Source organism: Balaenoptera borealis, assembly GCF_965194805.1.
Source record: "Balaenoptera borealis genome assembly, chromosome: 5".
In the NCBI taxonomy this organism is placed as follows: domain Eukaryota; kingdom Metazoa; phylum Chordata; class Mammalia; order Artiodactyla; family Balaenopteridae; genus Balaenoptera; species Balaenoptera borealis.
This window is the reverse complement of record NC_138862.1, coordinates 124693837-124713088: the sequence shown is the minus strand read 5'-3', so window position 1 is coordinate 124713088 and position 19252 is coordinate 124693837. Positions and strand designations below refer to the sequence as shown.

Sequence of the window (19252 nt, the reverse complement as noted above, 5' to 3'; positions counted from 1 at the left end):
GTACTAGGGTGGAGGCTGAGCTCGGGGTCCTATCCAGCACAGCTCCCTACACCCCAGCCAGGCTCTCAGAGGCTGGGCAGGTGATGGGCCCCTCTTCCCTCTGTCCACTCCTTCCCAGCCCAAGCACACAGAGGTTTCTCCAGGCTGCATCTGCTTGGAGGTTGAGAAGGCCCAGTAGGGGCCAAGGCCACAAACCACCCCAGGAGGGGAGGCCCCAGTGCCCACCTGGAGCCATTCATTCAGCCTCAGAGCTGGGAGAGGGCAACAGCTAACACCCCCCTGGCTTCAGCAGGGCCAGGCATGGCTGCAAGGTGGGCGGACAGGCAGCTCCAACCCTGCCGAGATCTTGGCCAGCGGAGTAGAGAGTACTGGTGGATGGAAGGCCCTCGGACAGGGGATTCAGGTCACCGGATCCCTCGTCCTTCTGACAATGCTGTGGCTAAAATGAACCTCACCTGGTAAAGCTGAGGACAGCCTTTGAGCAGCCAGCCTTGCTTTTGATATAATAGCAGATTGTAACCAGCTAGCCCCCTGGACCTGGCTCAGCACCACCTCCCCCAGGAAGCCTGCCTGGCTTGTGCCAGCAGCTTGGGAGCCACGGCCCTGGATCACCAAGGCTCATCTAACATGTATTTCACAGGCATCCCTGGCCTTGCCATTCACTTTTTCTTGTGTGTTGAAGCCTGATTTGATTGGGTGCAGTCAGAGTCCTTCCACTGCCAGGATTAAACGTGACGTCTGTTCTGTCAAGTGTCAGCTGGTAGAAAGGACCCCCAGCCTTCTTGCCAAGCCACTTGCTGCACTGGTACAGGCTGAGGCCCCAAGGAGGATGGAGAGGCCGCTCTGCCAGACGGTAGCCGAGGCCGGCCGGAGCCCAGGCCTGCCAGCTGCTCAGCCACTTCCCAGGCAGCTGTGAGGCCGGCTCGGGAAGAAGGAGCTCTGAAGTGGCACTGAACACAGACGACCTGAATGCCAGAGGCTTCTTGTCCCCAGTTCATTGTCCAGCCCCCAACCCGGTGACCCCACAGCTACTCACCGCCCGCCCCCGCCCCTCACCGTCCTGCCTGCCTTGCCCCCGTACGCTTTGTCCCTGAGAATAGCGAACTGGTCAGCTGGGTGAGGAGGGAGGTGAAGAAAGGCAATGCTGATGGGCTGAGCAAAAGAGAGTGGGAAGTAATGGTCACAGTGGGGGTGGCTGATTCAGCATCCCTGGGGTCCTGGAAGGGGCATTTGGAGCAATGCTGCAGTCCGTGGTGTGGCCCAGGATGTGGGTAGCCGGGTGGGGGAGCGTGGCCCTGAGGAGGAGGCAGTCCAGACACAGGAGGCTGCATGGTGAGAGGGTCGTGCCTGTGGAGGATTCTGTCATCGGGGAGGTGGCAGGTATGGGTTGAGAAGGGACCAGGGAGGCCAGGCCAGAGCCCTGACAGGGACCAGAAGAGGACCCGGCCAAGTGGTGTGAGCCACGGAGGGGCTGGGACTTCTTCTAGCAGACAGAGGCTGCAGAGCTTTGTATGTGGCAGAGGAGCGAGGGGTCCTGCCCACCTCCTGGCCCTGAGACACCAACAGCGCCCGGGCAAGGCTGAAGGGCAGTGGTGTCCTGGAAGAGGAAGCTGGGTTCAGTTAGGGCGGGAGGTGGAGGGAGCTCTCAGAAAAGAAGTCGAGTTGCAGTTTTCTGTGTGGAGTGGCATTTCCAGAGGGCACAATGGGAGCTCTGAGGGTGGGGAAGCCAAGGGCTGGGGTCAGAGGTCAGGAGGCACGGAGCTTTGTGGGTGTGGCACTTTAGAGACACGACGGCCCCTGGAAGGAGGCTGTTCCAAGCATCACAGTCTAATGGACCTTCATATCACTCATTCTACCTTCCTTTGCTTCTGTGTTCCACTTACTCCCCCCACCCCCTTTCCTGGAAGCTTGTGCCATCCTGTTTCTTGGATTCCTTTTTCATTTTGCTGGAATAACTCCTTAAGTAACTTTCAGGCTGGGTGGGTAGAGGCTCTTCTTTTAGAGCCACTGAACACATCTAAAAATGCAGCTGCTCTTCACTTCACAGTCATGTAGCTAGCTCCCCTTTGCCTGGGAGCACCGCAGAGTCTTTAGGTGAGAATATTTTGCTGTCTAGTACTGTGTCGGGGAGCTGGTGGACAGGCCAGCCCCTCGGGCACGTCCTCCGGTGGAAGTGTCTGTGCCCGTGATGCTTGCTGGCACCAAGTTCATCTGAAGATGCTGCTTTTGTCCTGGCTGTAGTCATACCCTTTTTGTTGGGGAAACAGTGACGCTTGCTAAGAGAAACCTCCAGATTCCAGGGGCTTTCTAGATGTGAGCTGAGGTCTCTGTTGGCCATGATAGGGCCAATTGGTAGAGGTATGGCGTATTTTAGAAGTGAGCAGGTAATGACACATTTGTCCATTTGTGTAGTTAGCTAAGTGGGTTGACACTTGACAGGTGCAGACCCAGAAGGTGGGGGAGCCATGTCATTGGGGAGCAGGTGACACTTGGTTTACATCCTGAAAGGGGAGACAGGCTTCTGGCAGGCAGTACAGGGGAAGGTGTTCTAGCTGAAGGAATAGCAGGAGGGGAGGCCCAGAGGCATGCAGACAATCCTCTGAGTCTTTGGACACCAAAACCATGGTCTGCAGAAAGTGATTAGCACAGTGTCGGATACGTAGAGTGTGTGTGCTTGCCCACATGCGTGTCTTCTCCTTTTTTCCCCCGAAAACCATGTCTACTTAAGTTCAGATTTCAGGGCTGTCACTGAAAACTTCCCTCATCTGCTGACCATTGTCTAAACTGTTCCAAAAGAATTTCACCTCTTGACCTTAAAAATGTTGATCTTCTTTTTTTTTCAAAATATAAATGCAGGAATGGGGGTAGGGTGATGACTCACGTCTTGGCATCTCCTCACCATCAGCAGAGGAGACTTAAAGGGGCCCAGAGAAGAAGCTTAAGGCACAAGGTGCCTAGCTCTCCACTGTTTCATCATAGACATAGACCATCAAAACCAGATGAGCTAACACCCCCATTTTATTGACAGCAAAACAGAGTCCCTGGGCAGTTCTGTGGCTTACTGAGGGTCATGTAGGGGGTGAGTGGTGGAGAATTATGGAAAATACAGCTCCCTGGAGAACTTTGGAAATGATTGCCTTGCGATATTTTTAGCGCAGAACAAGACATCCAGCCCTGGCTCCAGTAAGTCTTCATCAAGAGCAGAGCATTGTTGTCAATTAGGATGATGTAATGGGACATTTTTAGGACCACGATAAGTAAATTAGTACTATTTTTTAAAGGTACCTCTTGGGCTGATGGCCTGGATTAAGACATATTGTAGAGAGAATGACTTTGGAACAAGGAGCATGTTGTGTCATACCATTGTCACAAGGCATGGATGGAGGTGTTGCTGCCCCCATTTTACAGATGAGAAAAATGTGGCTCTGTGAAGGTGAGCCAGCTGTCTGGCCCGCTGGTGGTGGGAGCAGAAGCTGGATAGTTTTCTTTTAATAAATGTTTACTGCATTCTTTTTTCCTTTGGCCTTGCCACACGGCATGCAGGATCTTAGTTCCCCAGCCAGGGATCAAACCCGGGCCCCCTGCAGTGGAAGCGCGGAGTCTTAACCACTGGACCACCAGGGAAGTCCCTGGGAGCAGAAGCTGGGATTCCAAACTAGTCCCTTCCACCCACTTTGCCTGTTGGGACAGGTGGGAAGGTGCCCGGCTTGTGTCATATCCACACCTACCCACCAGAGAGCCAGGGCACTCCTAACTCAGTCAGTGACTGATTTTTTTTTAATGTAAACTTGTTTTTGAAGTATAACATATATGCTGAAAGTGTACAAGTCTCAGGTGATTAAGCCTGATGATTTTTACAAACTGACCACACTGGTATTGCCAGAGCTCAAATCAAGGAGCAGAACAATACCCACCCCCCAATCACTGCTCCCCACTAATGTCACCACTACCTTAACTTCATCATCCTGCTATTGAACTCTATACAGATGAGGTTACACAAAATGTACTTCTTTCACTCAAAATTATGTTTGAGTGATTCATCCATGTTTTTCTTGCATGTAATTGTGGTTCCTTCATTCTCACGGCTGATTAGTATTCTACTATAAGAAGAGACACAGTTTGTGTGTGCATTCCACTGATGGCGGAGAGTAGAATTCTTGTTTCTAGTTTGGCACTTCTCTAAGCATCCGTGTACGTGCATTTTGGTGAGCATGTGTACAGCAGGGGGAGACTGTGGGCCCTAGGTTCAGTCTTAGTAGATGCTCCCAGTTTTCCAAAATGGTTGTGCCAGTTTACACGCCCACTGGAAGCCATATGAGAGTTCCAGTTGCCCCACATCCTCACCAGCACTTGCTACTGTCTTATTTTCATTTTAGCCATCCTTGTTGGCATATAGCAGAGTCACATTATGCTGTTAATTTGCATTTTTCTGATGGTTCTTGAAGTTGAGCACTTTTTCATATATTTATTGGTTATTTGGATATCCACTTTTGCAAAAATGATTCCTTTTTAAGTTTATCTCTGTCAGAAAATATTTCTAAGAATGGCTTCCAGGCTGAAAGATGCTGTGTTTCTCTTGCCACCTGGGTGATCATTTCTAAACCTTGACACTTGGCAGTTCTAAAGCCAAAGGGAGTTAGAAAGAGGAGTTGGGGGATGGCCCAGGCCACACGGGACATCCTTGGAGCTCTGAAAGTCACTTTCTCTGTGCGCTTTGGGGTTACTGTGAAGTCGTCAGTTAAAGTTCCCTCAGAAATTAGGAGAGATTTTTTTTTTTTTAAACAATTGCAAGATCTTTTTTTTTTAATTAATTAATTTATTTGTTTATTTTTGGCTGCGTTGGGTCTTTGTTGCGGTGCGCGAGCTTCTCATGGCGGCGGCTTCTCTTGTTGCACTGGCTCTAGGCGCGCGGGCTTCAGTAGTTGTGGCACGTGGGCTTAGTAGTTGTGTCTGCGGGCTCTAGAGCGCAGGCTCAGTAGTTGTGGCACACGGGCTTAGTTGCTCCGCGGCATGTGGGATCTTCCCGGACCAGGGATCATACCCGTGTCCCCTGCATTGGCAGGCGGATTCTTAACCACTGTGCCACCAGGGAAGCCCCGGGAAAGATGGTTTATATTTCACATTTAGAGCTAAAGGTGTGCTCTGAACCCCAGCCCCTCCCCCCTCCCTCGCTTCCTTTGGAGTTTGGGCTCTGGAGTGATTTCAGTGACTGCAGAGGAATGAATGGAAACAGAGCTTTTTCCTTCTCTTCAGCACCTACCGGGGCAGGGAACACACAGGGAATTGAGTTTGCTGACCAGGCTTAGCATTTTGGACATTGAGGACCTAGTATGTGCCTAGAGCTTTAAAGTGATTACAAAAGTTCTTAAGCCCTGGCAATGATTCTCAAACGTTAACAGCTCAAAATTTTCCCGATGCAGAATGCGAGCCCATCTCCCGACATTTAGAGAAAGAACTGCTAGCCTCCTAGCAGACCCCACCTCATTAACAGCCCTGCCCAAGCTCATCCTCACAAAGGGTGACCAAACAAATGCCTGGATGGGGACGAGATAGCTAGAAGTGCTGAATGTCGGACACCTACTATGTGCTGGTCACTGTGCCAAGTGCTTTCTACTCTCTAACTCGGTTTAACTCTCACCTCAAGCCTCCTGTCAATTAAGACCTGCCCTGTTCTCAGGGGGTTTACAGGAGAGTGGGAACTCAGACAGCAACCTTGTCAGGTAAGAACAATTTATTTCAATAGCTTGAAACAACTGTAGAAGACACGCCCCAAAGAAGCAAGTCAATTCGTTCATTTAACAGATGTTTCTGGGCCATCCCCCTGTGACAGGCCCAGGTTGGGGATTGTTGGTCCATTTTACAAATGAAGAAACAAGCGCTCAGAGTACCCTTCACAAAGGCACAAACTTGCAGTTGGCAGAGCTGGAGCTGGAAATCAGGGACTCCAAATTTCTGAGGATCCCTGGGATGTGCCAGAGGAGAGGGGTCTGATGGCCGTGAAGAAAGGGAAAGTGGCTGACCGGGTCCACGTTGAAATGTGTGGGCATGAGAGCAGAAAAGGCATCTTGGTGGCAGGGCGGCCCATTTAGGTGGGTGCAGACCTCACGGCAGGAGAGGTGGGCACCGGTGAACTGGAAAGCGGTCGGAGCCAGAGTAAGAGCCTGTGGACTGTGTGAGCCTGGGAGACAGGTGACCCTCTCCTTCGCTTCATACCTTAAAGCGATCTTCCATTATTGCATGGTGTTTAAGGGAGGCACCGTGAAGCTCCACCTGTAGGCTTTTGGGCTGTGTGATTCTGGACAAGCCCCTTCACCTCTGAGCCTCAGTTTCCTTTTCTCTGAAGTAGGCATCTCTAAATGAGATACAGTAAGTCCCCTACACACAGTCATCTCTAAATGAGATACAGTAAGTCCCCTACATACGAACCTTCAAGTTGCGAACTTTCAAAGATGCGAACATTCATTCGCATGTCCAATCACGTAAGTTAGTCCACGTGTCTGGCGTACATTGTCAAGTGCGTGCATCCTCTACAAGTGGTTGTGCTTTTGTGTACAGTACTGTATAGAGTACAGTAGTACAGTATCTTTATTTCAAGCCCAGGATGTCCGGAAGCAAGCGTAAAAGTGGCGGTGTTGTAGCTGGTACTGCTAAGAGGTGCCAAGCGATAATGATGGAAACAAAAGTGAAAATAATTGAGAGAGTGGAGTGAGGCAAAAAGATGGTTAGACGTCGCTCGTTCTTATAACATGAATGGTTCAACCATCAGCACGATTCTAAAGAACAAGTACAAGATAATGGAGCATGTGAAGTCCGCTGTGCTGATGATGTCGACAGTGATATTGAAGAAGTGTGGAAAAGTGATGGAGGAAATGAGGAACTTCTCAGCGTGTGGTTGCAGCATCAGCGTCAGCGTTGAGTCCTGCTCAGCTTAATGCTGATTCAAGAGAAAGCTAAAAGCCTTTATGAAGACTTGAAGAAGAAACACGGCGAAGAATCAGAGGGTGCATCTTTTAATGCCAGCCATGGCTGGTTTCATCGGTTCAAGGCTAGAGACAACCTTCACAAGGTAAAAGTAAGTGGCAAGGCAGCGAGTGCAGATATGGTAGCTGCCCGGGAATTTCTTGAATTCTCTTCGTCCCAGAGAAAGGACTAAGAGAGACAAGAGGAAGAAAAAGTAACTGAAGAACCGAAGAGATTCACGATGCAGGAAATGGCGGGGGATTTTCTTTATTTGAGGAGGCACTGTTAGTCTCTGAGGCACAGACCCGGATGTAAAAAGCTACACAGAGGTTGCAGCAGCCGTGCAGAATGCAATCCAGTGCTACCGTGTCATCTATGGCGAGAGAAAAAGAGCTACTACCCAGATATCACTGGACCATTTTTTCAAGAGGGTAGATAGAATTGAATCCAGCAAGGAACCAGAACCTGTGCCGTCACCATCAGGTGTGAGTGAAATTGCAGCTTGCCCTCCGTCTCCTATTGCTGACGATCCTTCAGCTCTACCATCTCCCTCCTCCAGTCAGTAACTCTTCTTGCCTGTTCACTCGATGCCAGCCCCTGTATGCCAGCTGTTGTACTGCACTACTGTGCTTTTCAAGGTACTGTACTGTAAGATTTAAAATGTTTGCTTATTTATTTTTTCTTTTTTATGTATTATTTGTGTGAAAAGTATTATAAACCTATTACAGTACAGTACTATATAGCTGATTGTGCTAGTTGGGTACCTAGGCTAACTTTGTTGGACTTACGATCAAATTGGACTTACGAACGCACTCTCGGAATGGAACTTGTTCATATGTAGGTGACTTAACTGTAAACCTAACGTAGCAAAGGGACAGAACAGATGCTCAATAAATGTGGTTAAATATAAGGCAGTTTCCAGTTTCCAGCTGCCTGGGTCCAACTCCCAGCTTTGCCATTTACCAGCTGTGTGTCCTTGGGCAAGTGACTTACCCACTCTGTGTTTCTGTTTCTTCCTCCTTAAAATGGGGATAATAATAATAGTTCCTACCCTAAGAGGTAATTTTTTTTTTTTACTGTATTACCTTTTTATTTTATTTTTTTTTACGTCTTTATTGGAGTATAATTGCTTTACAATGTTGTGTTAGTTTCTGCTATACAACAAAGTGAATCAGCTATACATATACATATATCCCCATATCCCATCCCTCTTGTGTCTCCCTCCCACCCTCCCTATCCCACCCCTCTAGGTCGTCACTAGGCATCGAGCTGATCTCCCTGTGCTATGCAGCAGCTTCCCACTAGCTATCTGTTTTACATTTGGTAGTGTATATATGTCAACGTTACTCTCTCACTTCGTCCCAGCTTCCCCTCCCCACCACCGTTTCCTCAAGTCCGTTCTCTACGTCTGCATTTTTATTCCTGCCCTGCCACTAGGTTCATCAGTACCAATTTTTTAGATTCCATATATATGCATTAGCATACGGTACTTGTTTTTCTATTTCTGACTTACTTCACTCTGTATGACAGACTCTAGGTCCATCCACCCCTAAGAGGTAACTGTGATATGAGTTTGATACATACATTCACGTGAGTTGGTACAGATAAAGAGCTTAGCACAGCACCTGGCCACATAATATGTCTTCAATAAACAGTAGCTACAATTATATTTCATCTCTCATGTTGCCTGGTAAATAAGTAACAATTGATCATTAAATAAGGCTTTTAAGGTTTTTTTCTCCCCAGCGTCCAGTGGCACAGGCAGCAAGCATTAGTGCTATAGGAACTAAAAGGAAATCATGGGAACTTGCAGTGGGCAGGTCAAGATGTCAAGGATGGGAAGATTTGGGTGGGGAGGCAGGGAAAGGGGTTCACAGAGGCATAATTTGGGGGACTGTGCAAAGCTTGGATGAGAACCGGGTGGGAGACAGTGAGAGGAGAGCTGGGTGCAGGGGCATTGCTAGGGGAGAGATGGGGACACCTCGAGGGGGGTGTCAGGTGTTGGCCTAGGCATGGTGACCATGTGACCGCAAGACTCGGGGTGAGTAATCTGCTTTCTAGGCCTGGGAAAGAGGGGATGCCCAGGCCTCCCTAGCTAACTTCAAGGGTTTGTATGAGGATCAAAAGAGGATACGGAGGTGGGAGTGTTTAAAACCACCAACACTCCGCAAGGATACGCAGCCTCGCCCCATGTGAAGGAGGGCTGGGTACGCTTTTGTGTGTGGCTTCCAACGCACCAGCCAAGTCCGGGTTTGATTTTAATGGCTCTCCTCATTAACTCTGCAGCTCCAGTAAACGAAAATTCCTATAAAACGCACTCTCAACAACCTTCCCATTCCTTCCCTTCCCTTGTGATATTATTCCTCTCACAACTCTTGTATTAGTGTTTACCACTTACAGTTTTATTGTATCTTAACACGTCATAGAATGCTTTTAAAACATCACTTGTTCTGTTGACAAAAAAACAAGTGCTAAGATGCAGCATCAGGCCTCTAGCATGTTCCTGTGGGTTTGGGGAAACTAGGGCTGCAGAAGCCACATGAAACAGCATGTGACCACCACCCTCTTCATTCCAGATCCAGCTGATCAGCACCATTCCTCTCCCTCCAGACCTCCCAGCCTGTCCTGTCTTATGCCTCCATGCTTTTACCCGTTCTCTCTGCCTAGAATACCCTCCCCAACCTCACATCACATAAAACTCCTATTCACCCTTCAAAACCCCTTTCCAGTATCCTCTCTTGGAAGCTTTCAAACAACTCTTCCATATAGGAACTTCTCAGTTTCTGTCCTTGTGCATTTAAGAATTATTGCATATGTTACACTCTACTACAATTATTCACATATTTAAACTTCCAGACCTCGAGCCTTCCTTCACACCCAGGGCTGCCATTGGCCTTGGCTTAGTTATCTTTGTATCCCCGGGGTCCAATTAGAGGGCCCGGAAGAGAATAAGAGCTTCATAAATATGTCTGCAATAAACCTAACTAAACCTCGGTCCTATGTCCAGAGGTTCCATGGCTTATGAATTCTAATTCATGAATTTTTTCTAGAACTGGACATTTGAAGAAAATGCATTCTTCCATTCACCATCAAAAGAGGCTAGAGGAGAAGTTGGAGGGTTCAAGGACATTTCAAACAGCCCCCTCCACCTCACCTGTTTCTAAGAGGAAGTCCCCTGCAGATGCACCCTAGGTCAATGTCTCTCATTTTATCACGACCTGCAGTGAAAAGTATTTTTTACATTGAGACACACTGAACACTTACATCAGAGACAGAGCTTTCGTGGAGCAGTATTCACCCCTTGCTGTGGGCATTGCTCTCTGTTTCTTCTTTCTTTTCTTTTTTTCTTTTTTTTAAATCGCTGGTCACCACCTAATGAATTGATTCCATGTGTCCTTAGTCGGGTTGGTTGCATCCCACAATTTGAAAGACACTGCTCTAAGCCTTCAGCTACTATAACCAGAGAAGGCTTCTCTGAGGAACCTGGGGCCCTGAAGGGCAGCTCAGGAGCAGGCGGGCAGGGGGTGGGCAGGGGGTGGGTAGGGGTGAGAGGTGTAGGGACGGCTCTGGTGAGACTCTAACTCTCTTCCCTCTCGTTGTAGCCGAGCCCCTGCCGTTGATGGACCTGTGCCGGAGGTGCATCCGCCTGGCTCTGGGCCGCCAGCGCCTACAGGACATCGGCTCCCTGCCGCTGCCTCAATCTCTCAAAAACTATCTGCAGTACCAGTGAGCCGGGGACGGAGGGGCAGCGGAGGGCACCCACATCCCCAGGCCTGTCACTTCACGGTCACACTGTACATCAGGAAGGAGTCTCCCTCCTCACCCTGGTTTCCCAGGACATTCACTTCTTTGAAAGGCCAGGACATCTTCCCAACTTTGAAAATGAAATGTCTGTTGCCAACAGTATTTGCTGCCTTGGAAGCAGCTCTCCCAAGTCAGACACCTCCTTGGAAGCCGGGAAGAGCCCGAAGCCTGCGCTGGGTGGAGATCCTGCCCGCTGAGCAGGACACAGCAGCCAAGCGGCCACCGGTATTGATCCGAGAGCCTGTTTCCTTATCCAAGAGAATGAATAAAACATTTGGGCAGGAGACTTTCTGTTGTGTGCCCCGCTGCAGACAGGGCCAGGGGAAAACTGGCCAGCTCCGGGAGAACATTGCCTCTGAATAATGCATGGTGAAAGCAGCTTGATGCCCTTGCCCCTCTGGTTCCCCACCCTTCCCAGGGCAGCAGGATCGTCATGACACTTTAGGACTTTGCACCCCTTTGAGAGACCGTTACCTAGGGATGCCCAGCTGCGGAATTGGCAAGTGGACAAAACCGTGTTGAGACACCTCCCAGCTTACCTCTCTGAACGTTGTTTACTTCCCCTCTCTCTCGCCGTCCTTCCCCACCCGGACCCCCAGTCTCTGGATGCCCAGGGCACCTCTATTCAGGGAAGCTGAGTCTGACAAATTCACCCCAGGGAATGAGCGTATCCTTTATTATTATTGTTTTAAGTAGCGTCGCATTTTGAAAGAGTGTGGTGAGGGCAGTACTTAGTCCAAAGGTGCTAATGGGGGAATTGGGGGCCTTGTGACACCCACGGGGGTGATGTCCTCGGGCTGGGGAGCCTTCCTGGGGGGCTGAGGGTCTCCAGGCAACCGTCCATTCAGGATGCAGCCTGGCCGCCACAAAGCTTTATTTGAGCGAATTATTTTTTCACTTGAGGAGACTTGTACGAGTTTGTTTCTGTTTCACGTGTGTGTGTGTGTGTGTGTGTGTGTGTGTGTGTGTGTGTGTGTGTGTGTGTGTGATGTGCTGCTTATTTATCAGCTTGGGGCCATGGGGGCAGCTTTGTAACTGGAAGGGTGGATGTGAGGCATCTTCTCCGCCCGCCCCAGCCTGTCGTCCCCCCGGGAAAAATGCTGCTGCCGCCACTGCCACCACCAGGCATCTCTCGCGTTTCCAACACTCTCTGCCCAGACTGATTTTTAACTGGAAATTGTCACAGCAGCGGGACACCAGAGCCCCAGACGGCACTGCCCCCTGCCACTTTAATGTGAATTCGATGAATGAAGAGCGTTTCTAATAAAGTTTGGCATTCAGTCCTTCAGTTTATTCAGTGCTCTTTGGGAAGGGACCGGGAAGGAGTCTTCTATCAACCTGGCTGCCAGACCTTCAGAAGGCAGGACTGTGCATCTCTCTCCAGGCACTCCCCGTCTCTTCTGTCTGGTTGTTCCCATGTAATCCCAGACTCTAGTCATTTTACAGAGGCCTGCCCCGGCGGAGACAATGGGCCTGGGGCCTGGAGCCATATAATGCTAGCTTCCATGGTGGAAAAACAGGCCAAATTATTGATGCCAGGGCCGTGATGTCCACAGGGTGGCTCTTTAGGGGGCAGAGGGTCAAGCAGGGTAAACCCTAAGGGCCAGCAAAGTGACCCAGAGGTGGGGCTGGATGCGACTTTGGAAGTGCATGGTGTCACCAAGGAGCAGTGCAAGTTGCTGAAGGGTGAGTGCGTGAGGTGAGGAGCCAGTTCAGGCTGGGGTCTAGGTCAGGACTAGTGCAGTATCCACTCAGTAGTACAGGCCACCGACACACACTGTGTCAACCTCTGAGGACCCAGCGCTCAAGCAGATCTATCCCATCTCCAGCGGAGACATTTACGGCACAGCCTAATAAAGTGATAGGGAGCTCACGAAGGGGTTGGGGAAGATAGGGCCTGAAGGGAGGGCTTCCTGGAGGAAGAAGCACTCTTCACACCCGCTTTTTAAGGGAAGACAACCTTGGTGAGAACAGACCAAAGGAACCAGACATGCTGCACCTGCCCCCAGGGGCTGTGTCCTCTACCACTCTGACCTCTGACCTGGGCTCAGCCTCAGGCAGGTTTGGGCTGTGGAAGGGCAGCTTCCTGCATAGGCGCGGGCTCAGGCTTCAGGGTCAGGAGGCCTGGGTTTGAGTCCCAGCTTTATATATGCTGTGACCTTGGATAAGTCACCTCCTCTACACAGTGTAGGGGATGAACCAGGTGGCCAGTGGATAAGGACCCTTCCTCTCCCAACTCATAGCGTCCCAGTTTCAGCGCCAGCTTTCCAGCTTGGCTGCATCCGCCTTGCTTATGTAATTGCCTCCCCCCAGCAGTGCCCTCCCAGTCCTCATTCCACCCTCCTCCAGGAAGCCCTCCCTCACCACCCACCAAACTCTGCCCGCTCTGAGAGCCAGCTCCACGCCTCCTGGGCTGATGACACCTCTCCTGGCACCCAGGACCCTCACCCAAACACTTGGAATGGAGCCCCTCTCTGCCCTGTGGCCTCATCTGCTCAGTAGGCTGTGAGCCTTGGGACGGTAGGACCTGTGCCCATTCTTCCCACACAGCCCTGGGGCCAGACACATGGACTCAGCGAAGGCCTGGGGGTGGCGGGGAATGAGAAGATACCCCCTTTATAGCTGGGGTGCCCATGAAACCTGCAAGGAAAATCCTGGGGGCAGAGAGGAATTCCTGCTGGATCCTCCGGGGCACCACGCCTCTGACTCCCTGGCCATTCCACGGGTATTGTTGGGCATTTGCACGCGCCCAGCGCTGCCTGGGGATAAGAGGGAGATGTGGCCCTGCCCTTCTGGAGCTCACGTTCTAAGGGGGAGACAATGACTCAGAAGAAAACAACTGTGAGATGACATCAGAGGGAAGAGATGAGCTGGGCCGGGGGCTAAGAGCAGGGGGCAGAGGGACCCCATTACTGAGGGTGATCAAGGAAGGCCTCTGGGGAGATGCTGAGTTCTGAAAAAAACAAGACGGAGCGAAACACGTGAAAGGCAGTGGTGGAGGGGTCTCTCAGTAGGGGGAACTTCCGGCTGTCCCATCCTGCTCAAAGCGGGGAGTTCTGTGCCCCGATGAGCTGAGCTGAGGTCAGAAGCCCTGCGCTACACTCTGCCCAGGCTCCTGTTCAGTTTGCCTGTGTATGTGCAACGAACGTCCAGGGTTCCTTGTGTATCAGTACCCTCACACACACACACACACACACACACACACACACACACACACACTGATGGCCTTTCCCTGGCGGACATCCTGGACACCTCATGACCCTCCAGGGCCAGTACCCATCATCACCCAGCCCCAGACCCTCCCATCCCCGGCATCTTCTCTGAGGTTCCTGACAGCGGCACCTGCTGAAACAGTCCTGCTAATCGCTTTTTAATGGTCTGCAGAAGAGCATATGGTGAGCCCGGTTCCCCCACAGATCTGAGCCCTGCTGAGTCCCCTCGTTCACACTTTACCCCAATGTCACATTCCCAGTTTCTGGATCAAAGCCGTCCCTCTTTCCCTGGCTTTCTCCCCATCATCATTCATGCCATGCCGCTGGCTACTTTAGGGGGCTGTCTTTCACGAAGAAACAGATTTCATCACCTCACGATGTTACAGCCAAAAGGGCAGCAGGTGGCAAGTAGCACAGTTACGTGGCGATTGATCTGCGCCAGGACAGCTGTGCCTGCTCCCCGGGACCTGGCTGCAACAGAAGGCACATCTGTGCCTCGGCAAACGGACAGGAGACTCTGCGGCATTGCTCTTCAGGTCCTTGACGAGGAGTGGAAATCTCCGCTTTTAATCCAAAACACGAGGAGCTGGTCTGCTGTTCCCTCTAGTTCTGGGGCCCTGGGTCCCATCCCAGACTGCAGATGTGTTTTGTTGTCCAACTTAGAGTGTGTGTGTGTGTGTGTGTGTGTGTGTGTGTGTGTGTGTGGTTTAATAAAATTGAGCTCAACTCAGAAAAGTCAAGTAATTGAACAGAAAATCCAGAAGCCTCTGACTCCTCTTGAAAATTAGGGAGGTGTGGTAAGACCAACCACACATTCCTTGATGGCGATGCTGGCAGAGGCTGAGCAGTGACAGCCCCTTGAGAAGGGCCTCTGTTCTGTGATCCACCCTTGGGTCCCCCCCTCCCAAGTCACATCAGGCGTTAACTCTCCGGGCGTTAACTGTCTGGGTCTGGATCAAGACTTCTGCATTCGCCTCTCTGGACTATTACCAGGACATACATCAGCTGGTAAACACACACACACACGCACACGTACACACACGCACGCACACACGCACAAGCACGCACACGCATACCCCAACCAAGCGAGGCTTCAGGAGGGGAGTCTGGGAGTTCTGGACTTGACTTTGAAATATCTCACATGCCCAGCCACTGGTGTCCAAGGAGCTCACAGACACCCAGGATCTGTGCCCAGACACCAAAGATGACCTGTGGTTAGACGGTGAACTTGAGCACGAAGACAAGAATTCTTGGGTCCTCCTGTTAATGAGCTGGATGATATGATTAGGCAAGCCTGGCTGCACATTAGAACCCCTTTGAGGAACTTTGTAAAACGTCCCAGGGCCCAGGTCCTTCCCCAGACCAACTGAATCAAGACCTCTGGGGGTTGGGGTCCCTGCTTTGATAGTTTTTAAAGCTCTCCAGGTGAGTCCAATGTGCAGCCAGGGTTGAGCTCCCCTAGATAAGGTGCTGAATTACGTCATCTCAGTGAAAACACGGTTGATGTTAGAAGGTACAGCCGTCCCTCGGTATTCATGAGGGATTGGTTCCAGGATGCCCCAGGGATACCAGAATCCTCAGATGCTCAAGTTCCTTATAGTATAAAATGGCATAGTGCGGTTGGCCCTTGGTATCCACAGGTTCCACATCTGCAGATTCAACCAACCGCAGATCGATCTGGTTGGTTGAATTGGAGGATGCGGAGGTAGTGAACACGAAGGGCCAACTGTATATCATAGACTAGAGAAAGCTGCCCCAGCCCACCCAGAATTCTCAAGGAGGAGAAGATATTGAATGGTGCTTGTCACCAATGTGATTAAGTCCAAAGGCAGGGAGTCCTTCCCAACCTTCTTCCTTCCTTTAGTGATGTTGACCTGGTTGCTCTCCAGAACCAGGGAGGAAGGACCAGCCACTTCTGCCCTGATGCTGCACAATTCAGGATAGATTGATTCTAGCCCCACCCGCTCCTGTCCTGTGGGGCTGGAGGTGTGTGGAGAATGTCTCAGAGAGCATTGCCATGGTCCATCAGAATAACTGTAGAATAAAAGGTATGGGACAGACTGAAGATGATTTGGTTTTGAATAGAAGAATTTGAGACAGTGAGACTTGGCTGTAAGAGTGGTTTGGTTCCTAATATTTCCAAACTTTGCTTCCTTAAGCAAGCTGATAAATTTGGCCAATAATAATGATGCCGCCTCCACTTTCTTGATGGGTTTTGGGAGTAAATAAGCCAGTGACAAGCCAACTCTGGCTTGGCAACCGTGTCCTTACCTGCTTTGTCTATGCAACAAATAAGACTCTTTTCCTGAGGATCCCTGGCATTGGTTGAGCGCCCAGCCCACCAGCCTGTGTGGGAGAATCAGGGTGAGTGCCATTTCTTCCAACTGGCACAGAGACCTCAGTTATACTGTCCCCGTGCCTGGGGATTTTTCCATCCAGCAGAGATAATATGCTAATGATCTGCTGCACAGGGATGGCATTTGAAGGGAAAAGTTGCCATTCAGTCATCACTTTGAGTCAACAACTGGCTGTGCGCCAGGCTTTGTGCCAGCCCCAAGGGGTGTCTTGCTCCTGCCGCCAGGGGCACCCCACACCCCAGCAGAGGGACTGACACGCAAACTGGGGGGTGCAAAGCCCAGTGCCTGCTGATGGTGTGAGCAAGGGGCCCAGTGGAGAGAAGGCCCAGCAGAAGCAATGCGTGGAGGTGGGAAAGGGCTCAGAGTGTGGTAGGGAACGCCCAGGTGATGGAGGACAAGCTGTGTGGAGGCAGGGCGCAGTGATGCAGAATGAGGGCTTGTAAGTCACACTCAGGGATAAGGGCTTGGAAGGGGTCGGGGTTCCAGGACACAGCCAGCACACTCAAACGGGAGGCTGAGGAGAGTTAATAAAAGGACTGCACACACAGGTGTGGGCAGGGCTCGGGGAATCCAACCATTGAGAGTGAAGCACCTTGAATCAGTGGGAGGGGAAAGTTGTTACGTCACTAGGTTCAGAGGGCTAAAAGAGGGGAACGGTAACTGGAAAAAGGGGACCTGCAGCTAGAAGAGAGCTATGGCCTTAGATGGAGGGACACAGCCTGTGCCAACCACCGTCTGGCAAGGAGGGAGCCGGGGCGTAAATACTCTGACCCATCTCTTGTCCCTCCTCCCATCTCCATCCATGCCTCCCCATTGGTTGAAACCCCAGGGAGCACAGCAGGCAAGGGAACCTGATTGGTGTTGTCCTTAGAAGTCCTACAGAGCAGGGCAGAGAAGGAAGAATGTGGATCTATGGGTGTCAAGAGAACAGTCCATAGACTTTATCTTAGAGATCTGCAAAATTCTTTTTTCAAACACAGTTGCAAAGATCCAAAACTTTAGTGAAATAGATAAAAGCCAGTGTGTTCCAGATGTGTGTGTTGGGGGTGCTTTTGAAGCCCAACCCTCTGCCTCTCCCACCTGAACATCAGATGACAAACAGCTGAAGCATCTCCAAGGAGCCTTAGGCTACCGTCAAAATGATATCCTTCTGAGTAACGAGAAGCAGCAGGGGCAGGGCCTGGACTAGATTTCTTAAATGCTGTTGCAGGAATCACAGCAGGCTTGAGGCGGGAATGATGAGGGTTAGTCTGTGTCTTTGTACAGCCTTCCTGGAGGGTCTGTGGAAGGGGACTTAGCACGCAGGTGAAAGTAGAGGTGGGGAAGTCAAGGGCAAAGCTGTTGGTCCCAGGGACCCTTGGGAGTAGGGGCTGGGGAAGAGAGAGCCAGTGCAGAAGGCCCACATCCTTGGGGCTTGATGACTGGGAGCCTGCAGGAGTTAGGCAGGGGTAGATGGGAGGACACTCGCCATCCATTCATTCACTCATCCATTCGTTCATTCATTCAGCGGCTGTGTATCTAGGCCTGCCATGTGCCAGGTACTGCGGGTGGTGCTAAGGATACTATAGTGAAGAAAACAAACAAACTCTCCACCCTCATGGAATTTATCTTCTAGTAGGAAAAGTACAAAACCAAGTAAGCTGGTAAATATAGAGTACGCTGGATGTTGCCAAACAGGGAAAAGACGTAGGGAGCAGATGGGGAAGTTGCTACAGTGGTGGGCTTGCAAAAGTTTAACAACCAGCTCTCTGGGGAAAAATTAAAAACCCTGATTTGTAGTGTTTGCTGTTTTCCATAATGTAGATACTCCCACCACGGCTGATTTCAAGCTCCAACGTGATGTCACTAAATACAGAGTTGGGAAAAGATGATCAGTGACCAATCCTTTGTAGTATTTCCACAATATACATACAATAAATGTAATTACCCATAGGACAAAGATGATAGCAATATAATTAAAAGTGATGAGTTTAGGGTATCTATTACCTTTTAAAAATATGACTTACTTAATTGCAAGTTTATATAATTTATTTTTAATAATTGTTGTAATCAATAACCATCTTTCAAAATTCCTGAAATTTTAACCACCAGCTGTTGCAAGCCACTATGAGCCAGCTCCAGGATGCCACCAGACTGCCGGGATTGGAATTACCCCAGTGCCATTCTGATCCACCAAATGTGAGCACATTTTGACTGGCCTAAGATTAAAATGGTCTTTTTCCTGAAGTGCCCCTTGCAGAGTGATGAGGTTAAAGTAGACAGGAGTGAGATTTAGAGTAGACAGGAGTGGTTTAGAGTAGACAGGAGTGAGGAAACCATGCCTGGATGAAGCCCTTCCATCAATGACCCAGAGTCTGACCCAGGCACAATCAGAAGTTTATGCCACTCTTGAGCACTCACGATGCACGTAACATTTCCAGATACTACTCAAAATAGAAATGCAAGATCTTAAAGAAAATGCAAAGCAAATCCAGGGGTATATAAAAAGGTTTATCATGATGAAAGTCAGTTTGTTTCACGAGTTGATTTAAAATTCAAAAAGTGATGCAATTCATCATAGTGACCAAGTAAAAGAGAAAAAACATTATCATCTCAGATGTAGTAAAAGCATTTGCTAAAATGCAATACTTGTTTATGATTTAAAAAAAAAACTTTCAGAAAACTAAGAAGAGGGGAACATTCTTAATCTAGTAAAGGAAATCTATAAAACACCTGTAGCTAATATCACACTTAATGATAAATTATTGAATGCTTTCCTCTTAGCTGACAAACAAGAAAGACTGTCCACTCTCACTATTTCTATGCAACATTATATTGGAAATCTAGGCAGTTCAATAAGAAAAGAACAAGAAATTACAAGGTATTAAAAATTGTAAGAGAAGAAATGAAACCCACATTATTTGCAGATGACATCATTGT

The 19252-nt window shown here is 49.8% G+C and overlaps 1 protein-coding gene across 2 annotated transcripts in view; it reads left to right on the top strand.

The window, feature by feature from the left end:
- The window catches only part of SPSB4 (splA/ryanodine receptor domain and SOCS box containing 4), a 91821-nt gene extending 79774 nt beyond the window's left edge, over positions 1-12047 (top strand). For both annotated transcript variants that reach the window (XM_082392401.1, XM_082392400.1), the window contains exon 3: positions 10563-12047. In XM_082392401.1, the coding sequence (XP_082248527.1) occupies positions 10563-10690 (128 nt within the window). In that variant the 3' untranslated portion in view covers positions 10691-12047. The remainder of the gene's footprint in view (positions 1-10562) is intronic.
- Positions 12048-19252: the final 7205 nt, after the last annotated feature.